Source organism: Lissotriton helveticus, chromosome 7 (assembly GCF_964261635.1).
Source record: "Lissotriton helveticus chromosome 7, aLisHel1.1, whole genome shotgun sequence".
In the NCBI taxonomy this organism is placed as follows: Eukaryota; Metazoa; Chordata; class Amphibia; order Caudata; family Salamandridae; genus Lissotriton; species Lissotriton helveticus.
Window position 1 is genome coordinate 1,253,863,485 of NC_136068.1, and position 25,773 is coordinate 1,253,889,257.

At 45.0% G+C, this 25,773-nt stretch overlaps 1 protein-coding gene across 1 annotated transcript in view; it reads right to left on the reverse strand.

Moving 5' to 3' along the window:
* CACNA1G (calcium voltage-gated channel subunit alpha1 G) overlaps positions 1 to 25,773 on the reverse strand; it is a 1,349,169-nt gene that overhangs the window by 96,257 nt on the left and 1,227,139 nt on the right. Inside the window, exons 31-32 of the mRNA XM_078654430.1 lie at positions 21,040 to 21,118; positions 20,818 to 20,939 (exon numbers count right to left, since the gene is read on the reverse strand). Coding sequence (XP_078510556.1) covers positions 20,818 to 20,939; positions 21,040 to 21,118 — 201 coding nt within the window. The remainder of the gene's footprint in view (positions 1 to 20,817; positions 20,940 to 21,039; positions 21,119 to 25,773) is intronic.

Here is a 25,773-nt window from a genome sequence, read left to right on the forward strand (position 1 = left end):
CTGATGGTAAAGCAACCCCTCTGTTAATTGCACAAGTGAGCATGAATGATTGGTAGATATATTTAGCATCCTAGCGGTCCAAGAAGACAGCTAATTTAATGCATTGAGTGGCAATAGCTCCTGGCTCAAGGACCACATTTTAAACTTGCCTTGCTTAATGGACATTTTGAGTTGGAGACCCAAATGGGGTTTTGGCACCTATCCCTCTTGGGAATCAAGTAGATGGAGTAAAATCCTGTGCACCTTTCCTCCAAGGGTCTCCACTTTGGTCCCCTTTGTGCATCATAATAAGAACTTCCCTCTGACAGACTGAGGCATGTGTTGGAAAGCATGTCCTGATGGAAGAAGTGTGGTCCAGTAGAGAAGACTGGAAGGGTAAGACTCAGAAATTGCATATAATCTGGGTGGTCGAGTTATCAGTCGTGCTTATCTCACAGTTGATTAAGAAAATGGGGGATGTGTACCCCCCCCTTTCATTTAAAATTGTAGATTAGGGGAAGGGGTAAGTCAGAGATTTTGAGGCATCTAATCCATTGGATCTTGGCAGGAACATGGTCAGGTAGTGATGACCTATCCTGACCACTTCTTCCCTGAAAAGAGTGGTATCTGCTAGGGTGTTTGGATTAGTAGTTGTGATTGATTGGGCTGTTGTGCCCTGGCAAATTCCCTCAAAAATCGATATTGTTGAACGGTTTGCCAGGTAGGTTCAGAAAGTTTATTGTTGCACAGCAGTTTCTAAACTTTTACAGTGAGAAAATTCCTGTCTCTTCAAAGAATCCTAGAATTTGATCAGACATCTCCTGAATCTTGTAGAATGTATCCAGGCATAGTAGTGCATGGTAATGTGTAGGATCATAGAATGAACCACTGCTTATGAAGTCAAGCTGCACTACAGGCTTTTTTTGGAGGTGTGCAGCCCATCATTACCAAAGATCTGAACGTGTATTTATGTGATTAGGTCTTCTAAAGGTAAATGTCTTTATATGGTTAAGAAGGCTGCTAATTGTCATTTTCTCTAGCTCGCATGCCGGCCTCCAAGCTTCCCCTAGGAAGCCGAAACTGACTTCAGAGCAGCAGATGGTTGCAAGATTATAGTCAAATTGTTGGATTCCCTCCATGGTAGGCAAGGACAATTCTTGCCTCCTCAACTTTCCGTGCCATTAAAGTGTATCTATTGATTTCTCTTTGAGTCCCAGGGGGTAAAAGACATCCCTTTCTGGGGAAGTAGCTAGGAAAAAATTAAAATAAAAAAAAAAATGTTAAAATTAACTGTTAAAATTAATTGTGGTTTATTGCAATTTAGAATGGTTTATTCATGAGGCCTTGGAACTGATGATAGTTTTAGGGGAGGCAGTGGCCTGTTTCTGTTAAGCACAATGGCTTCCGAAAGTCTTGAAAATCCACCATTTGACTGCTAATTTTTCAAAATTTTCTCGGGGGGACAACCCCCCCGAACCCTCCTTAGGTGGTTCGGGCTGACTCGCTGCGCTCGCTCGCACAGTGTGCTACACCCAAACTTTTCCGCCCCTCCACTTTCAAATCTCATCAGCCGCCCACTGGTAGGAGGGGTCACAGCTGAGTAGTGTTTAGAAAGGTATTTTTTGATTTCAGGGATGGGTGGAGTGTAAGGGTGTTGAGGGGTTTTAGGGTTCATCGATGGGCAGAGTATAGGGCTGGTAAGGGTTTTTAAGGTTCAATTGCGGGTAGAGGCTGTGGTGGAAGAGATTTTTAGGGTTCAGAATGAGGTGGAGTTTAGGGTGATGAGGTGTTTTAGAGATGAGTGGAGTTTAGATGTAGGGTTATGGATGGCTGGTGGTTAAGGGCAGTGAGGGTTTTGCAGGGTTCAGGGATGGGTGGGGTTAGTTATAGTGAGTGATTTTATGATTCAGAGATGGTTGATTTTTTAGGTAGAAAGGACTTTGCAGCTTCAGTGATGAGTGTAGTTTAGGTGTGGTGAAGAGTTTTAGGGGGCAGGGACTGATGGGCTTTAGGGGTTGTGAGGGGTCAGAGATGGATAGTGTTTACAGGTGATGATGGGTTAATAGATTAAAAACTTCCAAAGTAATTGTTTGACGATGTAAAAAGGTTTAAATATGAAACAAAAATAAATATCTCAGACAAAACTTTTCCTGAAAATAAGACCTTCAACAATTGCATTTACACTTTAAAAAGAAACATTCAAAAGCCAATTTTAACAAAACAAATCTTTGAATTGGGTTCTATGAAAAAATAAATGCCATTCATTCTAAGAAATATCATTAAAAAGTTTAGATGAAATAGTTTCTCAGTAATGGTATTCCATTAAATCATTTTCCCATTAAATCACATACAACCATTTACTTCACTTACAAGTAAGGATGGCTCTTTCAATGGGTTATGGCAGCTGCACATCCACATTCAGGCACATACATACAAAGTCCCAGTCGTTTGAGAGTGAGTAGGGGGAGAAGAGATGCTTATGCCTTTACAGGATTGAGGTGAAAAGCAAAGAGGAGTGAGTGAGTCTCTATCCCCTAACTTTGATAAGCAGCGTGTTACTCTTTTCCTTGCAGTGATTCCGGTTTTAGCCCTAGCATGAAATATGGTGATAGGGAAGTGTGGTCTTCCCATGTGTGAAAAATCCTTATATTTTGTAGAGAGCCGTGGTTGTTTTGGTGAGCCCTCATACCACCTTGTGAGTAGAATGTGTTTTGGCAGGGAAGTGGGACTCAAAATATTTTCCAGGGGTATCAGCTCATTTCAGATGGACTTTCTGAGGAGGAATGTGCGCTTTCCGATTTCTGTTATGATTGGCTGTGAATTTGGAGGCTGTCCACAGACCACGTATGATATTTAATGTTGTGTGTCTGAGAGAATTAAACGTGTGATTAGTCTGGGAGAAAGAAGTGCGTCTCTTGCTGCTGATTGTAAGAGTTGCCTGGTGTAACTCAACATATGACTGGAGAGAGAGACGGGTAAGAGAGAGTGTCTGGTGAAAGAGCTACAGTTTTATGCTGAGGAAGAGTGCATTTTGGGGTACCGTGAACAGTGTTTCACAGAACAGATTCTGTGCAGAGTATACTAAAGGATCTGGTGACTCAGCATCTGCAGTGTAGGAGAGGCAGAGAAAGTGAGTGGAACACAGAGGGGCATATTTACAATGAAGTGTCGGAGCATAGCTGTACCCTCCTTGGTTTAACGCCACGCTCGGCCACTTCTGGAACACCGGGCTACACCATATTTACAACAATATGGTGCAGCCCTGCATTTCCCCGTGCGCTAAATTTAGCAGCCTAGCGTCGACTCGTGTACCCTTGCACCATAGTGCAAGGTGGTCTGCATTGAGGGGAAGATTGTTGATTTGCAGGAAGATGTCCCTTTCTGCACATAATCTTTAAATGCCATTTTGAAATTTCTATGCGTGCTGCTTAATGCAGAACACATAGAAGTGACAAAATATAATTTAAAGGTTGTTTATGTACATGAAGGATCACCTTCCTGCACAAAAACAATGAATGGCCTATTTGCTATTTCAATGTGTGCTGCACAACAAAGCATTTCTCCTCGTTTTTGTCAGTTTAAGACCAGGTTTTTCCCTGGTCTTAATTCTGGGGCTGCCTTCTATTTATGCTGCCCTTGTAAATAGGGGGCAGCGTCAAAATCAATGAGTGTTGCAGTGGGACACCCACCACAACACCCACCGGCCTCCCCTTCCACGTTAAGTACAGTGTAAAAGGGTGCCATATTTACAAGGCAGCGTTAAGCCACATTAAGTAGCTTAATGCTGCCTTGTAAATAAGGCAAATAAAAACCAAAGTGGATGATGGATGGAGTGTTGAACATTGCAAGCACTCACCCTCAGTCAACTGATCTGGGATTAATCCATCATCATTCTTTTTTTTTTTTTTTGTCGAAAAACCTTTATTGAGACAAAAAATAGGATATACATGCGCAGGCCCACAACCATCACGGCCGGCCGCAAAGATTAATGATGAAAGAAAAAACAGGAGAGCAATAGGTCAATATACGATCAGGATATTGCAAGGTATACCAGAAGGAATTACGAGGCGCGCAACACAGGATAGAAGGTTTTCATTTTAAAGTTTTAGATAAAGCGAGGGGGCTGCAACAGGAAGGACTGCACATCTGACATCAAAGAACACTAAAGAAACGCAACAAGAGGGGCGTACCCCATTAACGATCAAAGTTAGGCAATAAAGACAGCAGCTATATAGGTTTAAGCAGCCGCACCTATAAGACCGGATAATAAACAGCATTACAAAAAGCAACAATTCGAAGCGTAAACCCAGAGAGCCACCCGCAGGAATAGGAAACAACATTTGTTAAAACACAGGAAGAGCAAAGGTGCATGACCCAGAAACAGCCAACCCCACAGAGAGGAAAGAACCCTCCCAAAGCCGGAAAAGAGCGATAGAGACCATAGAACAAAACAAACTAAAATAACAAACCCCCCCCGCACCCCCCACCCTGCACCCCTGTAATGGCTACGGCCAAACCCACTAACAGCGTGCCTGTCGCCCCGGAACTGCCCCATAGTAGTGAGAAATATAAACGAAGGATAGGTAGGGAAGAAAGGAGAGAGAAGAAAAGATGGAGGAGGAGGACAACCAACAGAAGTATTCTCAGCCGCTCAACCCCGGACCCCCAAACCGATGTAATACCAATGTTCAGTCCAAGCAATGTATTGTCCGTCCTTCACAATCCCAGCAATGCAAGCAACAGTAAGCATGTAAACATCCTCAACCTTGCCCCCGTCGTTCAGGTGCATCGACTGAGTCCGGTTGCATAGTCGCCATCTTAGATGAATTAGGGATGCGGGAGGGCCACATAAGAACAGGATGCCGTCCAACAAAGTCCGACCAAACCAACGCAATGTGTCCAGTCACGGTACAGAGAGAAGCAACGCACAGTAGCAATCCCCAAAGGCCGGCTGGCCAGAATAGTAGAATCAGCTCCAGGAAGGGACGGGGAGTCACGCCATCATACCACCAAGGAGTTGCCAGACATGGCGTCCGGAGACGGGTCCCCAGCCATCGCAAAAATCCACTAACACCAGACCTCTTCACGACCATTGTGGTCAACACCGCAGCGACAGCTCGACCCCGCTCCTCCGACGCCTCAGTATTGACCCGGATAGGGAGTCCACTGCAATCGGTAACAGGGTGTGGCGCAGCGCCCCACACACGAGAGCAAGCACGTCCAGTTGAGGGCACATTAATTAGAATAGCATCTAGCCGGCTCCCCAGATCCTGGGCACTATCGTGCAGGGCATTGCGTAAAGCACCAAGAGCGTCCAGAATATCGCTGATCATCAGCTGCGTCCCAAGACGAAAGGATGCCGTATTCCTCTGCACCCGAGGCTCACAAGCATGTAATAGCCCTCGAGGCTGACCGCCAGCATTCACCGCCACCATCTGGTCACTCCGCTGATTCTCCGCATAGTACGACCGAGCCAGAGGTGCAGGAACAGCAGATTCCATTTCGACACCACTTACAGCGCTGATGTAATGCCGGCTCTCACTTGGAGCTTCAGTAGCTGCCCAGGGTGATCAGGTGTAAGTGCGGAGCGTGCGACCCACAAAATGGCTCCCACCACGGCGTAGGGGGAGATAAAAGAGCTGTCCTGGGAAGACGATACAATGTAGCACATGCAGCCGCGATACCTTTCAGGCGTGTAGACTCGCGGAGCAGAGTGGATCTCCGCAGCGGGAAGCGCAGTGCGGCAACCCAGTCCGGCCGTCCGATTCCTCAACGTCCTAGATGGCCGCCGCTGCTGTGATCGAGGCTGGCCGTCCCTCACGAACAAAGACCCGGTCTCACCGCCAGTAGGAGCCAGGACGAGGCGAGGACATCCCACCACCTCCGCCGCAGTAGAGACGCCAGGGAACACACCATTAGAAGCGGGGTCACTTCCCGGTCCTGATAACTCGGTTCATATAGAGGATAAAATACAGGATAAGGTACAATGCGGGCGGAAAGCGAGAGGGTCGGCGGAGCCGAGGACTTAAGCGGCCATCATGGTTGCGGCTCCATCATCATTCTTTAGCTCACTCCACCACACCAGTTCAGACATGGCCATATGCAAATCAGTCTGACCTTGTGTCTCATGGGAACAGTCCAGCCCGATCTGCCAAAGCCATGTCTTCCCTGGACCGGAAACAATCATCCTGGGACCGGTTTCTGGCTAATCAGCCGTCATCAGCCAGGCTAGCTTGAATCCAGTGGCAAAGTGAGCAAAGGACCCACGTCTGGGCATACCCTGCCAACTTAGGACAATCAAAGGAAAACCAAAGGGAACTGGAAAGGCATGGTGAGCAAACAAACGATGGATTTAGGCCCAGATCTCTGTACTGGGGTGAATGTATGACATTGTCCTGCATTCTGTCCATCAACTGTTGTTTTTGCATTTGTCACCCCGAGTGGTATGGGTATGCCCAGACGTGGGTCCTGTGCTCTCCATGCCACTGCAATAAAGCTATCCTGGCTGAAGAGGGGTGAAACCCCGAAACCGGTCCTAGAATGCTTGTTTCCAGTCCAGGGAGGACCTGACTTGGCAGTTCGGGCTGGACTGTTCCAATGAGGCACAGGTTCAAGACTGATTTGCATATGGCTGGGTTCAAACTGGAATGGCATGGTGTGCAAAAAAACGATGGATTTAGGTCCGGATCTCTGTACTGGGGTGAATGTATGACATTGTTCTGCATTCTCTCCATCAACTGTTGTTTTTTGCATGTGTCTCCACGAGTGGTACGGGTATGCCCAGACGTGGGTCCCGTGTTCTACATGCCACTGGAATCAAGCTATCCTGGCTGAAGAGGGGCGGAACCCGAAAACCGATCCATCGTTTTTTTGCTCACCATGCCATTCCAGTTTGAACCCAGCCATATGCAAATGAGTCTTGACCCTGTTCCTCATGGGAACAGTCCAGCCTGAGCTGCCAAGCCAGGTCTTCACTGGACCAGAAACAAGCATCCTGGGACCAGATTCGGGGTAACACTCCTCATCAGTCAGGTTAGCTTGAATCCATTGGCAAAGTGAGCAAGAGAAGCCTTGTGGTTGTGTGAGAGGGCTATAAATCTTTGGAGGATGTATTATTGGAAATTGGGCTGATAAATCATTCTGGCAATAATGGCTTAGCGTACTGCCTTTACTGCTTAAGACACTATTCTCTCATTTATGCTCAAGGATGAACAAATCTTTGTCTAAAGGTGATGAAGTCAATGTTGCAACTTGGAACCATGCCACACATTTAGTGGTGAGAGATGCTTAGAGGATTTGAACAAATGGGTAACCAAGGAAAAGATGATACGCACGGTCACCTCTCATATATAATATTTTGATTTATATAGAAGTGTTTTGAGGAATTTTAGGCTTAAGATGCCATTCTAAAGATAACGACTTTCTCAATAAATTTCTGGCACTTGTAGAGGGAGTGAAGAAGAAGGTTGTGTTATTGTATTTGCCATTTCTCATATGTATGAATACATTGTTACAAAAAATGACTAGTTAATAAATGTAAAAAATATTTCATAGAACATTTTTGCTAAAGGGCAGTTTCTATAGCTGTGATAGGATGTTGATCCCTTTACAGTGAATGGTAAAGCAGGATAGCATATTGACTGCCTACCAAATCCCCTTTTAAAGCATCCACTGTGGGCGAGTTACACCTCATCTATTATCCGTACCCTGCCTTTTAGTGCCATTTTCAACCATGTCAGGGCCATCCTAGCCACCTGCTCACACAGTGCCAGCTTCCTCTTTCTTTACCTCAACTTGTCTCTGCTTAAAAGGTTGCAGTGGCTACAACACAATTTACTGATATGGGATGGAATACCTTGAGAAATGTTGATTCTCATAGGAATCATGATTTTATTAAAGACAAGGAGGCTAGCGTTATGAATTATCCTTTATTCACCATGTCTGAGCAGCATCACTTTAAAGAACCTCAAAATAGAACTTTAAATACCAAGTAATTGAAATAGAACCCCAAAGTCCCTATAGGCCTTGAGTCCGACATCTTCTTTCTCTTTTGTTGCCATCTTCTTACAACCAACCTTATTAATCTTGTCCAAATCTAGTTCATAATTCTCTGAAAAGATTTTAAAAAAAAATCTTTATTAAAATCTACATTAATCAATATTTTTATCGTTCTTTTTATCCCTTAAACACTATTAATATTTATTAAATCCAATTTCCTCTTTCCCCACTTTCATGGTGGGAGGGAGGGCTAATGCTAGCCTTCTTGTCTTTAATAAAATTATGATTCTCTATGCAGTAGAACCTATGAGAAAACATTTTATGTCAAGACAGGAGGCTAGCATTATGCATGTTCAAAGCTTTTTAACACTCTGTTTGAAACAAGCTACATTGGTTTGAAATAACTATCTAAACACCTCTGCATTCGACCAACCAGCTGCTTTCAAAATTTCCTCTAATCTTCCTCTATTTATGCAAACCTTACTAGCCATAGCACCTCTGACTGAATGCGCAGCAAATTGAGTTAGAAATTGGTCCACTTCATTGCTCCTATTCTCCATAAGTCCAGATTCATATTCTTTCAGACATCTGACTATACATAATTTAGGACAAGCATCAAATCTTGGATAAAAAGCTGACTCAGAATTAGTCTTTGTTCTCCTCCGGATCTCAAAGAGAACTCATTGTTGTTGATAACATCTACCACTAATATCAAGAGCTTTATTATTAAAAACCCTTTTAAAAGAAACTATGCACAACAAATTTGCCAACTCCCATGTCAATGCCCTTATACCCAGATATATGTTTCCAGGCCATCTTTCAAATAATTTAAAAACTAAGGGCCAGATGTACGACCTTTTTTTGCGGTTGCAATCGTGACATCAGCACATTTGCGACCGCAAAATAGGTCTGGCCCACGTTCAAACCCTATTATGCTAGTCGGTAACATATTACTGACTCGCAAAATATGGGGTGCGTCTCGCTATTAGGAAGGGGCGTGCCAAGGGCGTCCCTTCCTAGTAGCGAGTCCCAATGGTACGTACCATTGTTTTGCAACTGCGATTGTGGTCGCAAAACCCTTGCAGTTTACCACCTACTTTAAGTAGGTGGTAAGGCACTCACAAACGGGAAGGGGCCCCCAGTGGACCCCTTTCTCTTTGTGACTCGCATTCAAACATTTTTTGGGACCATTGCCTGCTCTTAAGAAATGAAACAGTAATGTTTCATTTTTCTTTTTTTAAATGCATTTCGTTTTCCTTTAAGGAAAACAGACTACATAAAAAACTGCTTTATTTAAAAAGCAGTCACAGACATGGCGGTCTGCTGACCCCAGCATACCTTCACCTAACAAGCCCATGGCATTTTCACAAGGCTCTTTTTTAGCCAATTTAGGATTTACCTGTAACAGAACAGCCTTACGTCTTTATGCCATTAACCTGGCATTGGCACATAGTGCAGGTTGGCACCATCGTTTTAAACAATTGATGTCTAAATCATTGCTTTTCAAGTACGCCTCCTCAATCATATAAAACATCCTTCTGAGGGGTCCCAGGGTGTCTAACAGTTTATCCTCCCATTGCTTACGCTAGCTCTCTAATACTTTCCTAGGATCCCTACCTAACTCTAACATATAAGTTATCAACTTTGTTTTCCCCAATATAAGGGTGGGAGCATTCACCCTTCATTATGTTTCTTTCCTCTTTTCCAGAGGTCTTATAATCCAGTACCTCTGATATAGATTTCTAGCCACAGAATTCTTACCTGTGACTGTCCCAGGTGTCAGTCTGGATCTGGAGGATTTTTTGAGCAGTACCTCTGTGCCGCTATATGGTGTTGATTGACTCTACGTCTATGGTCTGCATCGGAGTGACGTTAGGGTACCTATATAGGTGCCACTTATGTGCATTGACACCAGTTCTTTTCTTTCTGCACCAGCCAGTGCTGAACTAGATAACAGCTACCCCTCTGTCATTTTTTGACAAGAATTTTTCCAACTTTTTGACAATTGTTTTGTGAGGTTTTTTCCTAGTGTGTCGAGGATGTCATCACGTAGGACAGGTTTTAAGCTCTGCAGAGCTTGCCACCGGGTAATGTTAGTGACAGATCAAAACCTTGTCTCTCCTTGGTGCCTGTAGCGCAATCACAACACCAAGTCATGCTCTGATTGCTGGGCCATGGTGCCGAAGGGTTTGAGGTAGCAGTCCCTAAAGCTTTTAGCAGCCCGACATGGGACTCTGAGAAAATCAAGGTCCCACTTGAGAGGAAGTTCCTGGGATTATTCACGAAGCCCGTAGTCCTCTTTGTCCCATTCAAGATCATCAGGACATTCAGGTAAGAGGCACAAGACGAGACCAAGATGTCAAAGGGCTCTTCTCGTTCATCAGCCGACGTGATGAAAGAACATGGGCATCCGAGGCCTAGTGCTTCAGAGCCTGTGTCTGGGTCAGCTCTGCGCCTCCCCGTATATCAGGCAGCCGGAGCAACCTGCAGGATATGAGGCCCTGCTTCTCATATTTGGGCTGTCTGACCCCATCTAGGACACTTCAGATGCCGTTGTTTCATGGGGAACCAATTTAGTTCTGCCCTGGCGGCTCCAGCTCCGCTGGGCCCACATGGATCTGATAATGGATTCGGATCAGTGCCAGTCATACAACTTCGACCTTCCCCAATGCCATTGCCAATGCAGCTGCTCCCAATGCCGATGGTGCCCACCGGCAGTGCCAGCCCCATTCATCCCTGAATCTGACACGGAGCCAGAGGGGCATTGCCCGACATCAACTCTGAAGCCAGCAGGACCTTCAGGTCCTAGATTGGAAATCCTTAGTCCTATTCCTGTGGGCTAGGACTCTGTAAGGGCTGGGAGAGGTCCCTGGATCCTCTAGAATATGAGCCATATGAGCCCCAAATGGACTGGTATGAAGAATTGGGCGATGCCAGTGGCTCCAGATCTGGGCATGCTTTTTTCCCGCGCACCATGAATAGGACGATTGCCCATCGCCACTGCCCCGCAACTGGGGACCCAAACTTTCTCCCCCAACACTCTACCGCACCCCTGGTCAGGGAATCCAAGAAGCTGGACTCCTTGGGGAAGAAAATCTTTTGGGATGCTATTTCCACACGCTGTACGATATGGTTGCGCAGGTCCTGGAGGAGGCACAGGCTAACCTCTCCCAAGCCATTACAGACAGGAAAGACACAGCAAAGTTCAAGATCTGTTGTGAGCTGGACACAACTGGCTCACTGGGCAGAGCAGTGTCCTCAATAGTGGGCTTGAGGCACCACGCCTGGCTGAGAATGACTGGCTTCTCAGGGGATGTCCAAGCTTCTCATATGGGCATGCCCTTTGATGGCACTCATCTCTGAGGAGACAAGGCAGACTCAGCACTGGAGTGCTTTAAGAACTCATGGGCTAAGGTCAAGTCCTTGGGCTTCTCAACTGCCCCACGTCATCCCCAGTCTGCCTCACGCTCCTTTTGTGGCTATGGAAGGGTTTTTTAACGGCGCCAACCCTATTCCAGCCACTGAGCTGCACAAGCTTCCCAGCCTCTGTGTTGATGAAGATGCGGTTCCTACCGGCCTCATTGGTTGGGGGCCAACGCTCTGGTCCAACCACCCTCTCCCCCAGCAGCTGCAGCCTTCAAACTTTCCATCCCCACCCTTTTAGATCATGAGCATCCAGTAAGTGGCAGGATCCGCCATCACCTCCACCACTGACAGTCCGCAACATTGGACAGGTTGGTTTTGCAGATTGTCCAAAGGGGCTCCTCCATCCCCTTTGAAATCAACCTTTCCTCCATGCCCCCATCCCTAGACCGGCTGACAGAGGAAGCCATGGCTCTCTTGGCCAAGGGAGCCATATAGTGGGTTCCGGGGAAGAAGTAGGCTGTCGTTGTTATTCCCACTATTTACAGGTACCCAAAAAGGACAAGTGTCTTCGCTTAGTCCTATCCTGGACCTCCGACCCTTCAACCATTTCCTCAAAAAGGAGAAATTCAAGATGCTCATGCTAGCTTAGGTCTTGTTTGACCTGGATCCAGAAGACTGGATGGTAGTGCAGAATGATTATTTCAATATCCCTGTCCTGCCTGCCCACCGGCGTTATCTACAATTCACAGTAGGCCATGAGCACTTCCAGATCACTGTGCTCCCTTTTGGCCTTACCAGTGCCCCTCATAGGTTCATAAAAGTGATAGCAGTGGGTGTAGCTTTTCTGTGGAGATCAGAGGTGTCAGTCTTCCTCTTTCTTGAAGACTGGCTGTTGAAGGCCGGATCGCCCCAGGCAGTCGTCACCCACCTCCAGGCTACGATGGGCCTCCTACATGCAATGGGGTTTGCTATCAATGTGCCGAAGTCACATCTGACTCACTCTCAGACACTTCCTTTCATTGGAGCTGTTCTGGACACAGTTTTGAGCTTATCCACCTGAGCGTTGAGTCCAGTATATTCAGGCTATTATTCCGATGTTTCTTCCTCTGTCCTGGATTTCAGTGGGTCTTACTGACTGAGGCTGCTCGGCCTCATTTCCTTCTGCATTCTGCTGGTCACACATGCCAGACTGCATATGCGGGCTCTGAAGTGAGATCAGGAGTTTGAGTGGGTGCAGCATCAGGGGAATGTCTCCGATCTGGTCCAGATCGCGGAGGGGACTGTGAAGGATTTGTAGTGGTGGCTAATGAACCATGATTGGGTCAGAGGCAGACCCCTCTCGCTTCCTCAACCAGATCTCACAGCATTGATAGATGTGTAACTCCTGGGATGGGATGGCCATCTGGGAGAGGTGGAGATCAGAGGACTCTGATATCCCTTAGAATCTGGACTCCATATCAACCTGTTGGACCTTTCTACCCTCCATCAATGGAAGGCTGGTACAAGTGTGCAGGGACAACACCACTGGCATGTAGTACTGCAACAAAAAGGGCGGAGTAGGGTCATAGACACTTTGTCAAGAGGCCCTGCATCTCTGGACATTGCTGAAACAGCAGGGCATTCCCTGATGGTTTATCACATGGCAGGTTCCCTGAATGCCAGAGAGAACAAACTCAGCCGTTGATGCCTAGTGGATCACGAATGGCATCTCCAATCAGAGGTGGTTCAAGGTCCATTTCAGCAGTGAGGAGAGCCTTGGTTAGACCTGCTCGCCCCCACTAAGAACGCGCAGTTTCAGCAGTTTTGCGTCCTAGAGTTTCAAAACCGGCACTCGCTTGGAGACGCTTTTCATCACAAGTGGAGCTCAGGCCTCATGTATGCCTTTCCACCCATACCAAACTTCCCAGAGTTCTCAAGAAGGTCAGCAACAACCGGCCCCAAGTCATCCTTGTAGTTCTGGACTAGGCACGGAGAGTCTGGTATCCTGTGGTACTAAGCATGACCATCGATCCTCTGACCAGGTTGCCCCTTCAGGAGGATCTTCTGTTGCAGCAGCAGGAAAGGGTCCTCCACCTGAACCTGTCAACTCTCCACCTTCTTGATGGAGGTTGAGCAGTGGCAGTTGTTAGCTTTTGACCTTCCTCCCAAAGTTTACAATATTATTCTGGCAGCCAGGCGTCCCTCCACCAAGACGGTATACACCTGCAGTTGAAGCGATATGTGTCATATTGTGCAGAAGAATCCTCTGACTCACTTTCTGCCTCCCTTTCAGATATTTTTTTTTATTTTTACCCTTGCCCACCAGGGCTCTGCTCTGGGAACTCTGAAGGGTTATCTTTCTGCTCTATCTCACTTCTTGATGCTGGCTGAACAATCCTAGTTATCTAAGTCTCCTATTGTAAATAGATTTCTGGAGGGCCTCGTACATATGTTCCCCTGTTCTCCTTTTATTATGCCTCAGTGGGACCTTAATTTGGTCCTCTCATTCTTGATGTGTGCTACTTTGGAGCCTCTTCACAACTGTCCTCTCTGTCTGTTCACAATTAAAACAGCCTTTCTAGTGGAAATTACATCTGGCAGGAGGATGAATGAGCTGCAGGATTTGTATTCCAAGCCTCCCTTTTCTTCTCGGTTTGCGCTGACAAACCGGTGCTTTGTACTAGGGCCTCTTTCTTGGCAAAAGTGGTAACACCATTTCATATGGGCCAATCTGTCACATTGCCCTCCATATTCTTCCAAGGAAGAAGAGCGACTCCACCGTCTGGACCCAAAAAGAGCATTCGCATTCTACCTTGACCGCACACAAGAGTTCCGGGTGGACGATCAACTCTTTGTTGCTCTCTCCTATACCTATTAAAGCCTGCTTGATCAACTGCAGGTCACTCCCCAGGCATGCTGACGACATCTGGCTACTCCTAGAGACCAATACTTGCGAATTGATCTTCCTAACTGAAACCTGGCTACGGGAGAGTGCTTCACCCACTATTAATCTGGCCATCCCTGACAGTTATAAAATTGTTACTGAAAACCGCGAAGGTAACGGGCTAGGAGGAGGACTAGTCATAATCATTAAAAAAGATTGGGATATATCACACAAAAGGATAGAGACCAAAGAGTCACTAGAAGCCTTGTTTTTTAAGATTACCATCTCACCCACACTTAACATTTCAGGAACCATTATCTATAGACCACCTGACTCTAAACTAACTGAGTTATGGAATATATGCGATCTCATCGCTGATCACTCCCTGAAATACACAAATTACCTGGTCCTAGGGGACTTCAACATCCATATAGATAATGCTCATTGTCCCCACGCCTCCCAACTAATAGACTACCTTAAAGGTCTTAACCTTAACCAACTGGTTACAGCCCCCACTCATACAGCCGGCCACACACTGGATCTTGTCTTCACGAATATCCCGACTCTATCGGTAGAAAAACCCATCCCCCTGGCATGGTCTGATCACCACCTGGTTCCATTGAATCTCACTTTCACTATAAACCTGGACAATAGGGATAACAAGCAGGAAGTCTGACCAAACTGGCGGAATGTTATTTCTGAATCTATAGGCCCAGCACTTCTTAATACACCAATGTTATTTACAGGCGATCCAAACAAGGATGCCGCAACCTTGAAATCACGGCAACCTTTAATCACTGGGTTACCACGGCTCTGGATACTATTGCCCCTATGAAAACCACTAAATCAGCCAGACAAAAACCTTGGGCTCCGTGGTTCACACAGCAGCTCCAAACCGAAAAAAGCAAATGTAAACGACTCGAACGATTATGGCGAAAAAACTACTGTGTTGAAACCAAAAATATTTACAGAAAAGGGATGTATGACGTTTCAACACATGCTTTTACAACGCATGCCTTTACGACGCAAGTTTTACAACGCAAGTTGTTACAACGACTTGCGTTGGGGGGCGCTGGATAGTGAATAGTTTAATTTACTATTCCAACTCCAGTCCCCGTGGATAGTAGAGAAGGTGTTGGATAGTAAATTAAAACTATTCCCTATCCTAGAGCGACCCCCAGCGCAAGTCGTTATAAAAGTTGCGTTGTAATGGTTGCGTCGTAAAGGTACTTCGTTGTAACAGTTGCGTTGAAAAGGATGTTCCCCACAGAAAAGCGGTGAACCAATTTCATAAATTGAAGCACATAGCTATTAAAGATTATATAGCCACTCAAATAAAAACATCTAATAACACCTCGAGGGAAATCTTCAAAATTGTCCAAAGCTTCATGGGACCGAAATCTATGAAGAGTAACATCACTCCATCGGAGACCCTTTGTGAAAACCTATCAAGTTTTTTCCAAGAAAAAATTGAGGTTATCTTTACCTCATTTACGGTGAATGAAAGGCCGACACCATCTCTTTCTCCTCATTCAGTAACCTGGTCAGTTTTCGACCCACTCAGCCTTAATACATCGCTTAATCTCCTGCAGCAAATCAAATCTGGCTCTCCCTTAGATCCCCTCCCCGCTAAACAGTACAATAAACTGGCCCATCTGCTCAACCCCTCACTAAATATGCTCTGGAATGCCTCACTGGAGACAGGCATCGATCCGGATATGTGGAAAACAGCCCTTATCCAACCCATTCTAAAAAAAGAAAATTCAGACCCCACCATTTAAAAATTATTTAGACATATATCCCTCCTGTCTGTCTCAGCCAAGGTTCTTGAAAAGGAGGTACAAAAACGTATTCGAATTTCCTGGAAACCAACAAGCTGTTGCATGATACTCAGTCCGGATTTAAAGCTGGTTACCGTACTGAGGCTGCACTCCTGGAAGTAACGGAAACTATTCGAGACACCCTGGACAAGGGCTGTTGTGCAATGTTGGTGCTGCTTGACCTGCCAGTAGCTTTTGACACGGTGGCCCACAAGATTCTACTTAACAGACTAAAACAACTAGGGATTTCAGGGACAGTTTTAGCATGGTTTCAGTCCTTCCTTGAGGGACAAGCTCAAATAATCAGCCTACAACTGTTTGTTTCATCTCCCCGACCCCTTTGATCTGTGGAGTCCCCCAAGGGTCGGCCCTCCGCGCTACCCTTTTTAATGTTTATCTTGCTCCCTTAGCTCCACTCATCGAACAACATGATGTAAGTGTCATCTCATATGCTGATGACACTCAGCTGATGTTTGCTTTTAACCACTTGGCTGCTAAGGCTTTTCCCCTCCTGTGCTGACATTTATTGAATCCCATTATACATGACGAGTTTACCTTGTTATGAGCACAGCTCCAGTGTGCCTCATGACGAGCTCACCTTGTCATGAGCATGCAAGAGGTTAAAGACCACTCAGAGGAAGCGTTCTCCAAATTTAAGCAATGCCTGATTGACATCTCCACCTGGATGACCACCAACTGTCTACGGCAGAATGCCGATAAAACCCAAGTCCTTTTTTTTAACCAACCTACGCCCCCCAGATCCGACCTCTGGTGGCCTTCGGTACTTAATCCACCCCCTTGCCCTGTTACCTCAACAAGAAACCTGGATTTTAAAATCGACAACACTCTGTCGCGTAAATCCCAAATTGGACATGTTTCTTGAAACTAAAAGCGCAGCGTAAAATCCTCCATCTACTACCCATAGAGTGCAGAAAAACTATTGACCACACCCTAGTGGCATCCCAATTAGACTATGCTAAAAGTCTATATCTGAGCTTACCAGACTATCTGTACAGAGAGCTACAAAAAATTCAGATCGCAGCTGCGAGGCTTACAAGAAACATCCCACTCAGACACCATATCTCTCCTCATTTACGCAGCCTTCACTGGTTGCCAATAAGGAGGCGAACAGAATTCAAGGCACTCGCCATTGCCTACAGAGCAATAAAGGGCACTGGCCCCCATTACCTTAGGAAACAAATTCATACATCCCACCAGACAAGAAACCTCAGATCTAACCACCTAAAACTTCTTGTTACATCTCGTTTTGCCAAGCTAGAATAGGTGGACGCTCTTTCTCTGTCAAAACAACCGCCCTCTGGAACTCCCTACTCCTACAAATCAGAAAGGCCTCTTCGGAACTTATGTTCTGTAAACTACTAAAAACATGGTTATTTAGCCTTCCTTAGCCTCGGATGGGCCACACAACGCTAACCGTTTCTCTCCTCCTCTCTGTGCAGCGCCGGGACACTCCCGTTGGGGGTAGCCGCGCACTCTATAAGACACTTTATTATTTGTGGGGTATGCTGGCACACAGAATGGTTGGGTGGTGCAAAAGTGCAGCATCACACAATGGGTTATACTCTGCAACAAGATCTGCTACGCACTGGCAAAGAAGTGTCCTGATGACTTACGAGAGAATTCCACCAGAGCGATAGCTGCGACCACCACTTTAGCACATGGAGTTTCATCCTGGATATCTGTCAGGCAGCAATGTGGGCATCTCTACACATGTCCACTAAACATTTTTGCCTGGATAGTCAGGTCCGCAGAGATGGGCACTTCAGCTGTTCGGTCTTGCTGGACTTCCTAGTTAAAATGTGCACGCACACCCTCCTCCTTGGATGGTGTTGCTTGGGTATCTATTTAAAATTTATAACTCTGTGGCTAGAAGTCTCTATGAGATAAACAAGTTACCTTTGTTAAGGCCTTATTTAGGAGAGACTCTATATGTCTGCAGTTTCCTTACCGATTCACCCATCCTCCCCGCTCTTTGGCCACATTTCTAGGGTCAGGACTGATCCCTTACAGGGCCCGAGTTTGGACACACCAGTGTCAGTGCACTTCATGGCTCTGCTCTTCTGGTGTGTAAAGTTGTGAAAAAGTAACTGGGGTCAGCGTGCTTGAGTGGCACCTATATAAGTACTGCAACGTCACTCTGGCGCAGATGACACCGACAACGGGCACAGAGCCGATTGACTCCACCTCGCAGTGTGCAGGGGTACTGCTCAAAAAATCTTCCTAATCCAGTCTGACACCTGGGAAAATCAAAGGTAAGGAATCTGTGGCTAGATATACTCTCTACCAGATAAGGCATTACCAAATGTAAATAACTTGTTCTTTGTGTACTCTGCTACTTGACTCAAAGGCCACCTATCAGAACCTCGAGGGTGCCTAATATCTTTAGGATCAAAACGTTTTTGGCCTAATGGATCAACCACAGAGCTCTCACTTTTGATCCGGCTATTAGTACCATCCCAAACTCATCAGCTAGACGATCTTTATAATTAGGTTCAAATGAATATTCACCGATGCCATTGTCACAGCCCCCTGCAGGGTTGTCCTGCCCATCCAAAGTGTCACAATGGACACCCTTTCTCTGTGAGACGCTTTGGGCTCCTTTTCCAACATCCTTATTTTCCAAATGTTTCCTCTTGTTAGTCCATTTTCCCCCTGGACTTCTATATGCTCTTTCTTCACCTTCCAAAATTGAGAAATACTCATCTTCCTCATCAGCAAGACTCCTCTTTCTATCACTCATAACTGACCGATTCTTGAACCAAATTCCTAATTTCCTGTGTAAATAATTTCTTTATCAGTACCTCCTGACTATCCCCACATATACTTTCCTCAGCCATATTTATTCTTTCCTATAAACTGATAATCTGCTGTCAGCATGCACTTTCTTTATCCAGTTTTGCTTTCTACTCTCACCAAACCGCTTGTGACCCCTCTCAGCGGATCTGATTCCTTTACAGAGAGTCCGTTGCTAGAAACAGAAAACCACATTGCCATGCAACCATCTCCTATCTGTCAGCAAAACATTGCCAATTTCTGTTTGAAACTAGTCGCGTACAATGTGTTAAGCGCCAAATTCATAATGGCACCTTCAACATCCTCTATTTTGTTATAAATGCCCAATCTAAAATGACGCTTGCTGTAGCCTGATTTGACTTAGCATCTCCAATGTGCATGCATGTATTTAACTGAAATGAACCTCCATGAGCGTACACAACCTCGTCTCATTGCGCTTCAGAGCTTTTTCTAAGATAACCGCCGACACCTCAGACAGCAGAAGACCTCCACACAGCACATTTCTTAAATCTGAAGCTGCATGATCAATAGTAAGCGCAAGACAGATTTGGATTACTAAAACGAGCATTTCACTTAAAAAGCAAATCTTGCCCAAAATGTTTACCCTTATTGCAAAATATGTTCTCAATATATATTTTGGTTGGTTTCTAAATACTATCCGATGCAAAAGGGCAACAATATCTTCCTTATTATACACACACTAACAAATAAATGAGTTCATAATCATATCCACAGTCATTCATTATCATACAGGTCCAAGAAGTGGACATATGTTTAAAAAAACACACCAAACGTTCAAATATGTTTGTAATAAAGAAAAGAGAATACTTATCTGCTTCAAAAGCAGCAAACACAAGAGGTAGAAGATGGTGGACATTATGCTTATAGGGGACTTTGGAGTTCTATTTCAAATGTTTGGAGTTTAAAGTTCTAGTCTGAGGTACTTCAAAGTTTTGCTGCTCAGAGGTGGCGAATAAAAGGATAATGCATAATGCTAGCCTCCTGTTTTGCCATAACATCCTGACCTGTAACGGTGCTGGATGAGTTTCACTTCACCTCGGGCACAGTTGGCAATATTTGCCCACCTTTGATGAGCTCAAGTTTCTTGACTTGGAAACTTTACCTTGATCTGATTAAAAGAAATAACAACTTGGCACTATGTTTCTTAAGTATTTGAGCCGGGAGCACCACAATCCAAATTAGTGCATGCTATGCAGCACAAAAGGTTTATTGTGCTGGAAAGGTGTACTTTCTGCAGTACAAACATCACTTGTTTTAAAGGGGCGTTACTGGGGGGTGGAGCAGTCCAAAAACACCCATGAGTTTTTAAAACAAAGCCCAGCATACAAACATAGCCAGACCAGGCTGTACATCAAAGACTGACACCTACTTGAAGCAGGTGAAAATAAGAGTAAACGTGCTCTCCCAAAAAAACACACTTCATGTGAGTTGCAGTGCACACCACAAATCTACTGCATTTTAACCTTCAGGGTGTGCCTACGAATAGAAATGTGTACTGGAAGGGTATATCTACAGTACTAATCCTATGCGCACAGTGCACATGCATCTCTGCATGTTGGTGCAAGGTTATGTATCGATCAAGCCAGCCTGTGTATGCGCCAGCATATGGGTGACACAACAACTGGCATCAGCACTGTTTCCTCAGTTTCCCGCCTTTGGACACTTATAAACATATCAATATATTCGTTCACAGTATTTGAAATGAACATATAAGTATCTTTCTTTAGTCCCTTCTATCGATACCGATATGCCATCATTATGATATGAGGCTATTAACACTCTTCAGATATAATGCCTTAGGTTGTATGTTGTTACAGTATATAGCTTTGAACGGGAAACAGCAGTCAGTCTCCTGTTGAAATTGTTTTTAAAAAAAGAAGTCAACATACGTGTCGTATAGCATGTCTATAAATATGTGATATGCATAGTCATTGTTTTATCCACAAGTTTCCTTACCTTCATTATCCCATTCCAATTATCACCCGTGGATACTCGAAAAAGTGTCAGGAAAGCCATCCCAAAATTGCGAAATGTGGCATGCCTGCCCAACCCTTCACAAGGATGTGTCTCATCGCATTCTGTGTGAATAAAACACCAGGACATGAAACAGTAAACATGACCCATATCCAGCCGTGAATGACTCATGCATCAATGCAAGTGTGAGGGAATAACACTTACCCAGGTCACCGAAGAGTTCAACGCCCAGAGCCGCGAATATGAAAAACAGGAGCATGAAAAGAAGGCCCAAGTTTCCCACCTGTGAAAACAGAGAACAACTTTGCTTCAGGTCTGGTTAAGAAGGTTTTGCAAGCTTAATCATGTTTGCAAAGGTGCCCAGTCGTCGAGGTGGCATTGAATCCAAACGTCCATTTCAAGTTCACAGTTTAAGAGGAGCTGCAACTTATGAGCTGCTCCCCAATAAAAAAAAAGCTGAGATGCTCATTCAGTTCTGAAGTATGTCCTCCCTCCTATCACAAAGGGCACCATTTATACAATTGACTGAACTCCGTCTCTCTACTGGGAATTAACAGGGAGACAGTTCTGTTCTCTACCCATCGATGCCTTTTGGAGTTTGCAGTCAGACATACTGAAGAATCCAGGGGCCAAATGTACTAAGAATTGACACAATGCAGCACAGCAACCGTAGTGAAATAGAGCACAATATCTAATAAGATAGAGTGCAATTTTTTTCTCTTCATGCATTTTTTCTCTTGGCTGTCTTGCCCAACGCAAACATGCATGCACCATGTGCAAGTGTGTGTACGGATGTCTAGTATAGGTTTTGTACTGAAAGTGCACTCTTCCATTACAAAATACTACCCTTAGATGTAGTTTCATGCAAACGTCGTTTTGGGCAAAGAACATTTTTATAACACATTATGCCTGCCACAAGGAGGCGTAATTCATTTACACAAACCCCTGTCCACATTTTTCAGTCGATATGAGTTAAAACCCCTGGGTGGTTGCATGAGAACATGGCTGCAGATTTACTAACACACTACCAATGGCAGGCAGAACATCTTGTAACTCTCATTCTCTGGTTGCACACTTTCCTTGAGTCTGTTTGTGCGTAGAGTCCAGCTGTAAAGCAAAACTTACAGCAGCTGTGAACTCTATGGATGTGCCTTTCCCTTTACTATGCTTCCTGTCTACCCTGAAGCAAAGCCTCGGATAGCCGCCTCATCGACACAGCGTGCCATAGAACAGCAATGACTATGTGGACTCGTTTGTGACTCCACCATCCTAGTCTGCAATCAACAAAGCAGTATAATAAATATTGGCGACCCATTAGAAATTCGCCTATATTTTGATCTTTTATGCACATATGTAGCCTGTGGACCTTTCCCTTTTGCCTGGAGCTCTACTTTCGGAACATAGTTGGACGCACATCTGGGGGTGTAGCTATCATTGGTGCAGCAGGGCACATTACTGTTTAATTTAAACAAATTAGTACTTAAGTTTTTGAGAGGTGCTCATATTCTCACTACCCAGAGTCCTGCCATTGAGCAGACATATTTATCCTTCATATATGCAGCCGTGATGGAGGACGAACACGCACAGAAGCTGTTAAGAGTAATAATGTACCCTAAAAGGTACTGTAGCATTAGGACTTGATTACATTTTTTATTTTTTGGTATTACTTCTCCTTGAATGATTCCTATTTTGCTGCAACACAGGTCTATTGGGCTCAGAGTCATAGACAAAGGTATCTGGATGACATGGCTATTTTATGTGTTGTTTATATGCTGTATCCTGCTGTAGCATACTGTACATCCTATTCATCCAAATTATCTATTGTTTTGAACGCGTGAGGACCTCGCTTCCACAAGGGGGCGTCTGAGCGTGCAGACCTGAGAGATCTTGACCACTGATTGTGAAAGCTTTCATTAAGCAGATATAGGCCCAGAGTTACAAACTTGTCACACACTGCAGTGCGGCAATCAACGGGCCTCATTTATGAGGTCAAGCGTCACTTTTACGCCGCCGGTGCGCCACTTTTTGTGACGCACCAGCAGCGTAAATAATGTGCCTTGTTGCACCATATTTACAAAGTGACGCATCTAGGTAGATGCGTCACTTTGTAAACCCCTGCGCCACATTATACCTGCGCCAGGTATAATGTATGCAAGGGGGGCGTATTGACGCAAGGAAGGGTCGTAGAAGTGACGTAGTGAAATCTATGAGATTTCACTGCGTCACTTTTAGGACGCCGTTGCGTCAAAATCTTGCGCCTGCCTCACAGCAGGCGTAAGACTGACGCAGGCCCATTCACATGGGGCTGGCCCCATGTGAAAGGGAGCATTGCTGGAGTTGCGTCACTTTTGTGACACACTCCAGCAATGCGTCACTTTTGCGCTTACAGATACATCAGAAATAATGACGTATCTGTAACACCTTGCGACATGATGCGTAATACATTAAATATGACACATCATTGGTGTCGCAAGGAGTGCGCAGTGAAAAGTGACGCATCGCTGTTTTCACGCAGCGATGCGTCACATTTCATAAATGAGGCCCAAAGTTTCTACACTGCACGAACTGGAGGCAGAGCGGGACAGCGCCATATTTACTAAGATATTGCTCTTTCCCTAGCACTGGTGCACAATCAGGCTGTCTAGTGCCATGCACACACCTTTATGTACCAGGCGCTAGGCAGCTTGATTGTTCTGGAAAGTAAATCCTACATTAACATTTTGTACTGGTATAGGTCAGTTTTGTGATGCAAACCTGGCGCAAAATATTAGTAAATCTACCCCTTAGTTTTGTTATGAATGTTCTGATTACATTGTGTATCTGAGAGAACGAACTGGGGGTTAAAATCAGCAAGGAAATCAGGAGCCCTCTGCCCGAAAACAGAAATCCAACAACAGAGCTGTATGTGTGCCCTGCACTTAGGAGAACTCATCCCAGACGAGTCATGTCCAGTGCTCGTTAACTGCAGCAATGTGTCTAGTGCTGCCTGTTTTAGGATTATTTGATGAGTGGCTCCCGACTAATCGGCTGGTTTTTGCTTGTGCCCTTTGCCAGTATTGCAGATCTGTGAGTTTCGCTTTTGAAGATTCTCAAGAGCAAGGTGTTGAAACTGACTTGTTTGTATCTGAGTGTTTTTTAAACTCCAATAATACCATAGTACAAATAAAGTTTAATATGCCATGAATACAGTTTTGAAACATTGTAAAAGAATACTTTACTCTTACTCGATATGGTGGTCCTCCATTTATCAACTTTGTCAGGGTGAAGTATCTGTGGGACGTTTTTACTCACGAACCACAGATCACATCTGATGTCAATAAAGCAAACTTAAATCGCTGAGATATTTAGATCCTCGTCTCTGCCCCACTACCAATCAGACTAGGACAGAAATATGCCCAGGTAGGCACCAAATTAAAAGTGGCACCCATTAGCGAATCTAGGGCCATATTATCAAGAACGGCGATAACATTCTGGTGGGATGTACGTTGTTATAACGCATGCTTTTACCACGCATGCTGTTACAACACAAGTTTTACCACGCAAGCCATTACAACGCATTGCTTTGGGGGGTGCTGGATAGTGAATAGTTTAATTTACTATTCCAACTCCAGTCCCCGTGGATAGTAGGGAAGGTGTTGGATAGTAAATTAAACTATTACTTATCCTAGAGCGCCCCCCAGTGCAATGCGTTGTAATGGTTTTCGTGGTAAAGCCTGCGTAGTAAAAGCACTGCGTTTTAAAAGTTGCGTTGAAAAGTATGTTCCCCTTCTGGTGTGAACCTGGGCTTGTATGGGAATTCATAAGGGCATATTATCAAGCCCATTATCGCCGCTTTAGCAGCAGGTTTCTGCCGCTAAAGCGGCGATAATGCGGCGATAATTTTAACGCCGTTCCTAATAATATGTCCTGTGATAGCTAAAAAAGTAGCCCACATTTGCAAATTGGGCAGTTTTAAACTATCAAAGACAAGGGTCCAGATTTGAACACTTTGCGTCGGCTTTGTATTCCTTAATAATACATTTCTCTTCATTTCGCCAACTTAAGACCAGGGTTTTCCTGTTCTCAATGTTGGCGCTGCCTCCTATGTATGACACACTTGTACATAGGGGGCAGCATCAAATACAATGGGTGTTGAGGTGGAACGCCCACCACAACAGCCATTGCACGCCCCTATCAAGTTAACCATAGTGTGAAAGGGGGCCTTATGTACAAGGCAGTGTTAAGCTATGATAAGTGACTTAATGCTGCCTTGTACATAAGGCGCAGCCCCTATCGCCACCACAACGTCGGTAAAAGTGATGTTGTGGTGGCGATAGGGGCTTGTACATATGCCCCTTAGTTTCATAAGTGGTGCACAGGGGGGAGTTACATAGGCGGAGCACAGGTGTTCGCATGCAACCAACCATGGATTCTGCAGCAAATCTCTCTGGACAGAGTCATAGACAGGGATTTGTGTCAAAATCCTGCACCTCCTAAAAGCAGGCGTAATGAGGATAAATGTTTTAATTCCTCATAGTTTTTCCCACTTTGTGTGCTCCATTGTAAAGCGCAAATATAATGTCACACGATAAAGCATAGTTTTTGTAGTGGGAGAAATTCCGTCTTGCACAAAACATATGCTTCCCACAACGCAGACATCCTTGCAATATAGCAGCCAAAAGTGTGCCAGCACAAGGAGAGAGCAGACCAGCATTACATATTAGTAGACGTGGCGCTGTTCTGCTCTAACCCGTTCACGCAACTCAGTGCAGTAACTTTACTTGCTGCCCTGCATTGTGTACATTCTATGTCAATCTGGGCCAAGCTATATAGGCGATTTGCAAGGTATGGGAGCCTGCTTGCATTTATGCTTGCTGCAGACAATATTTGTGGTAATATCGGAGAAACCGAGAGTAAAAACTAGCCCATCAGACTATAAAACAGGGGCCCACAAACAGC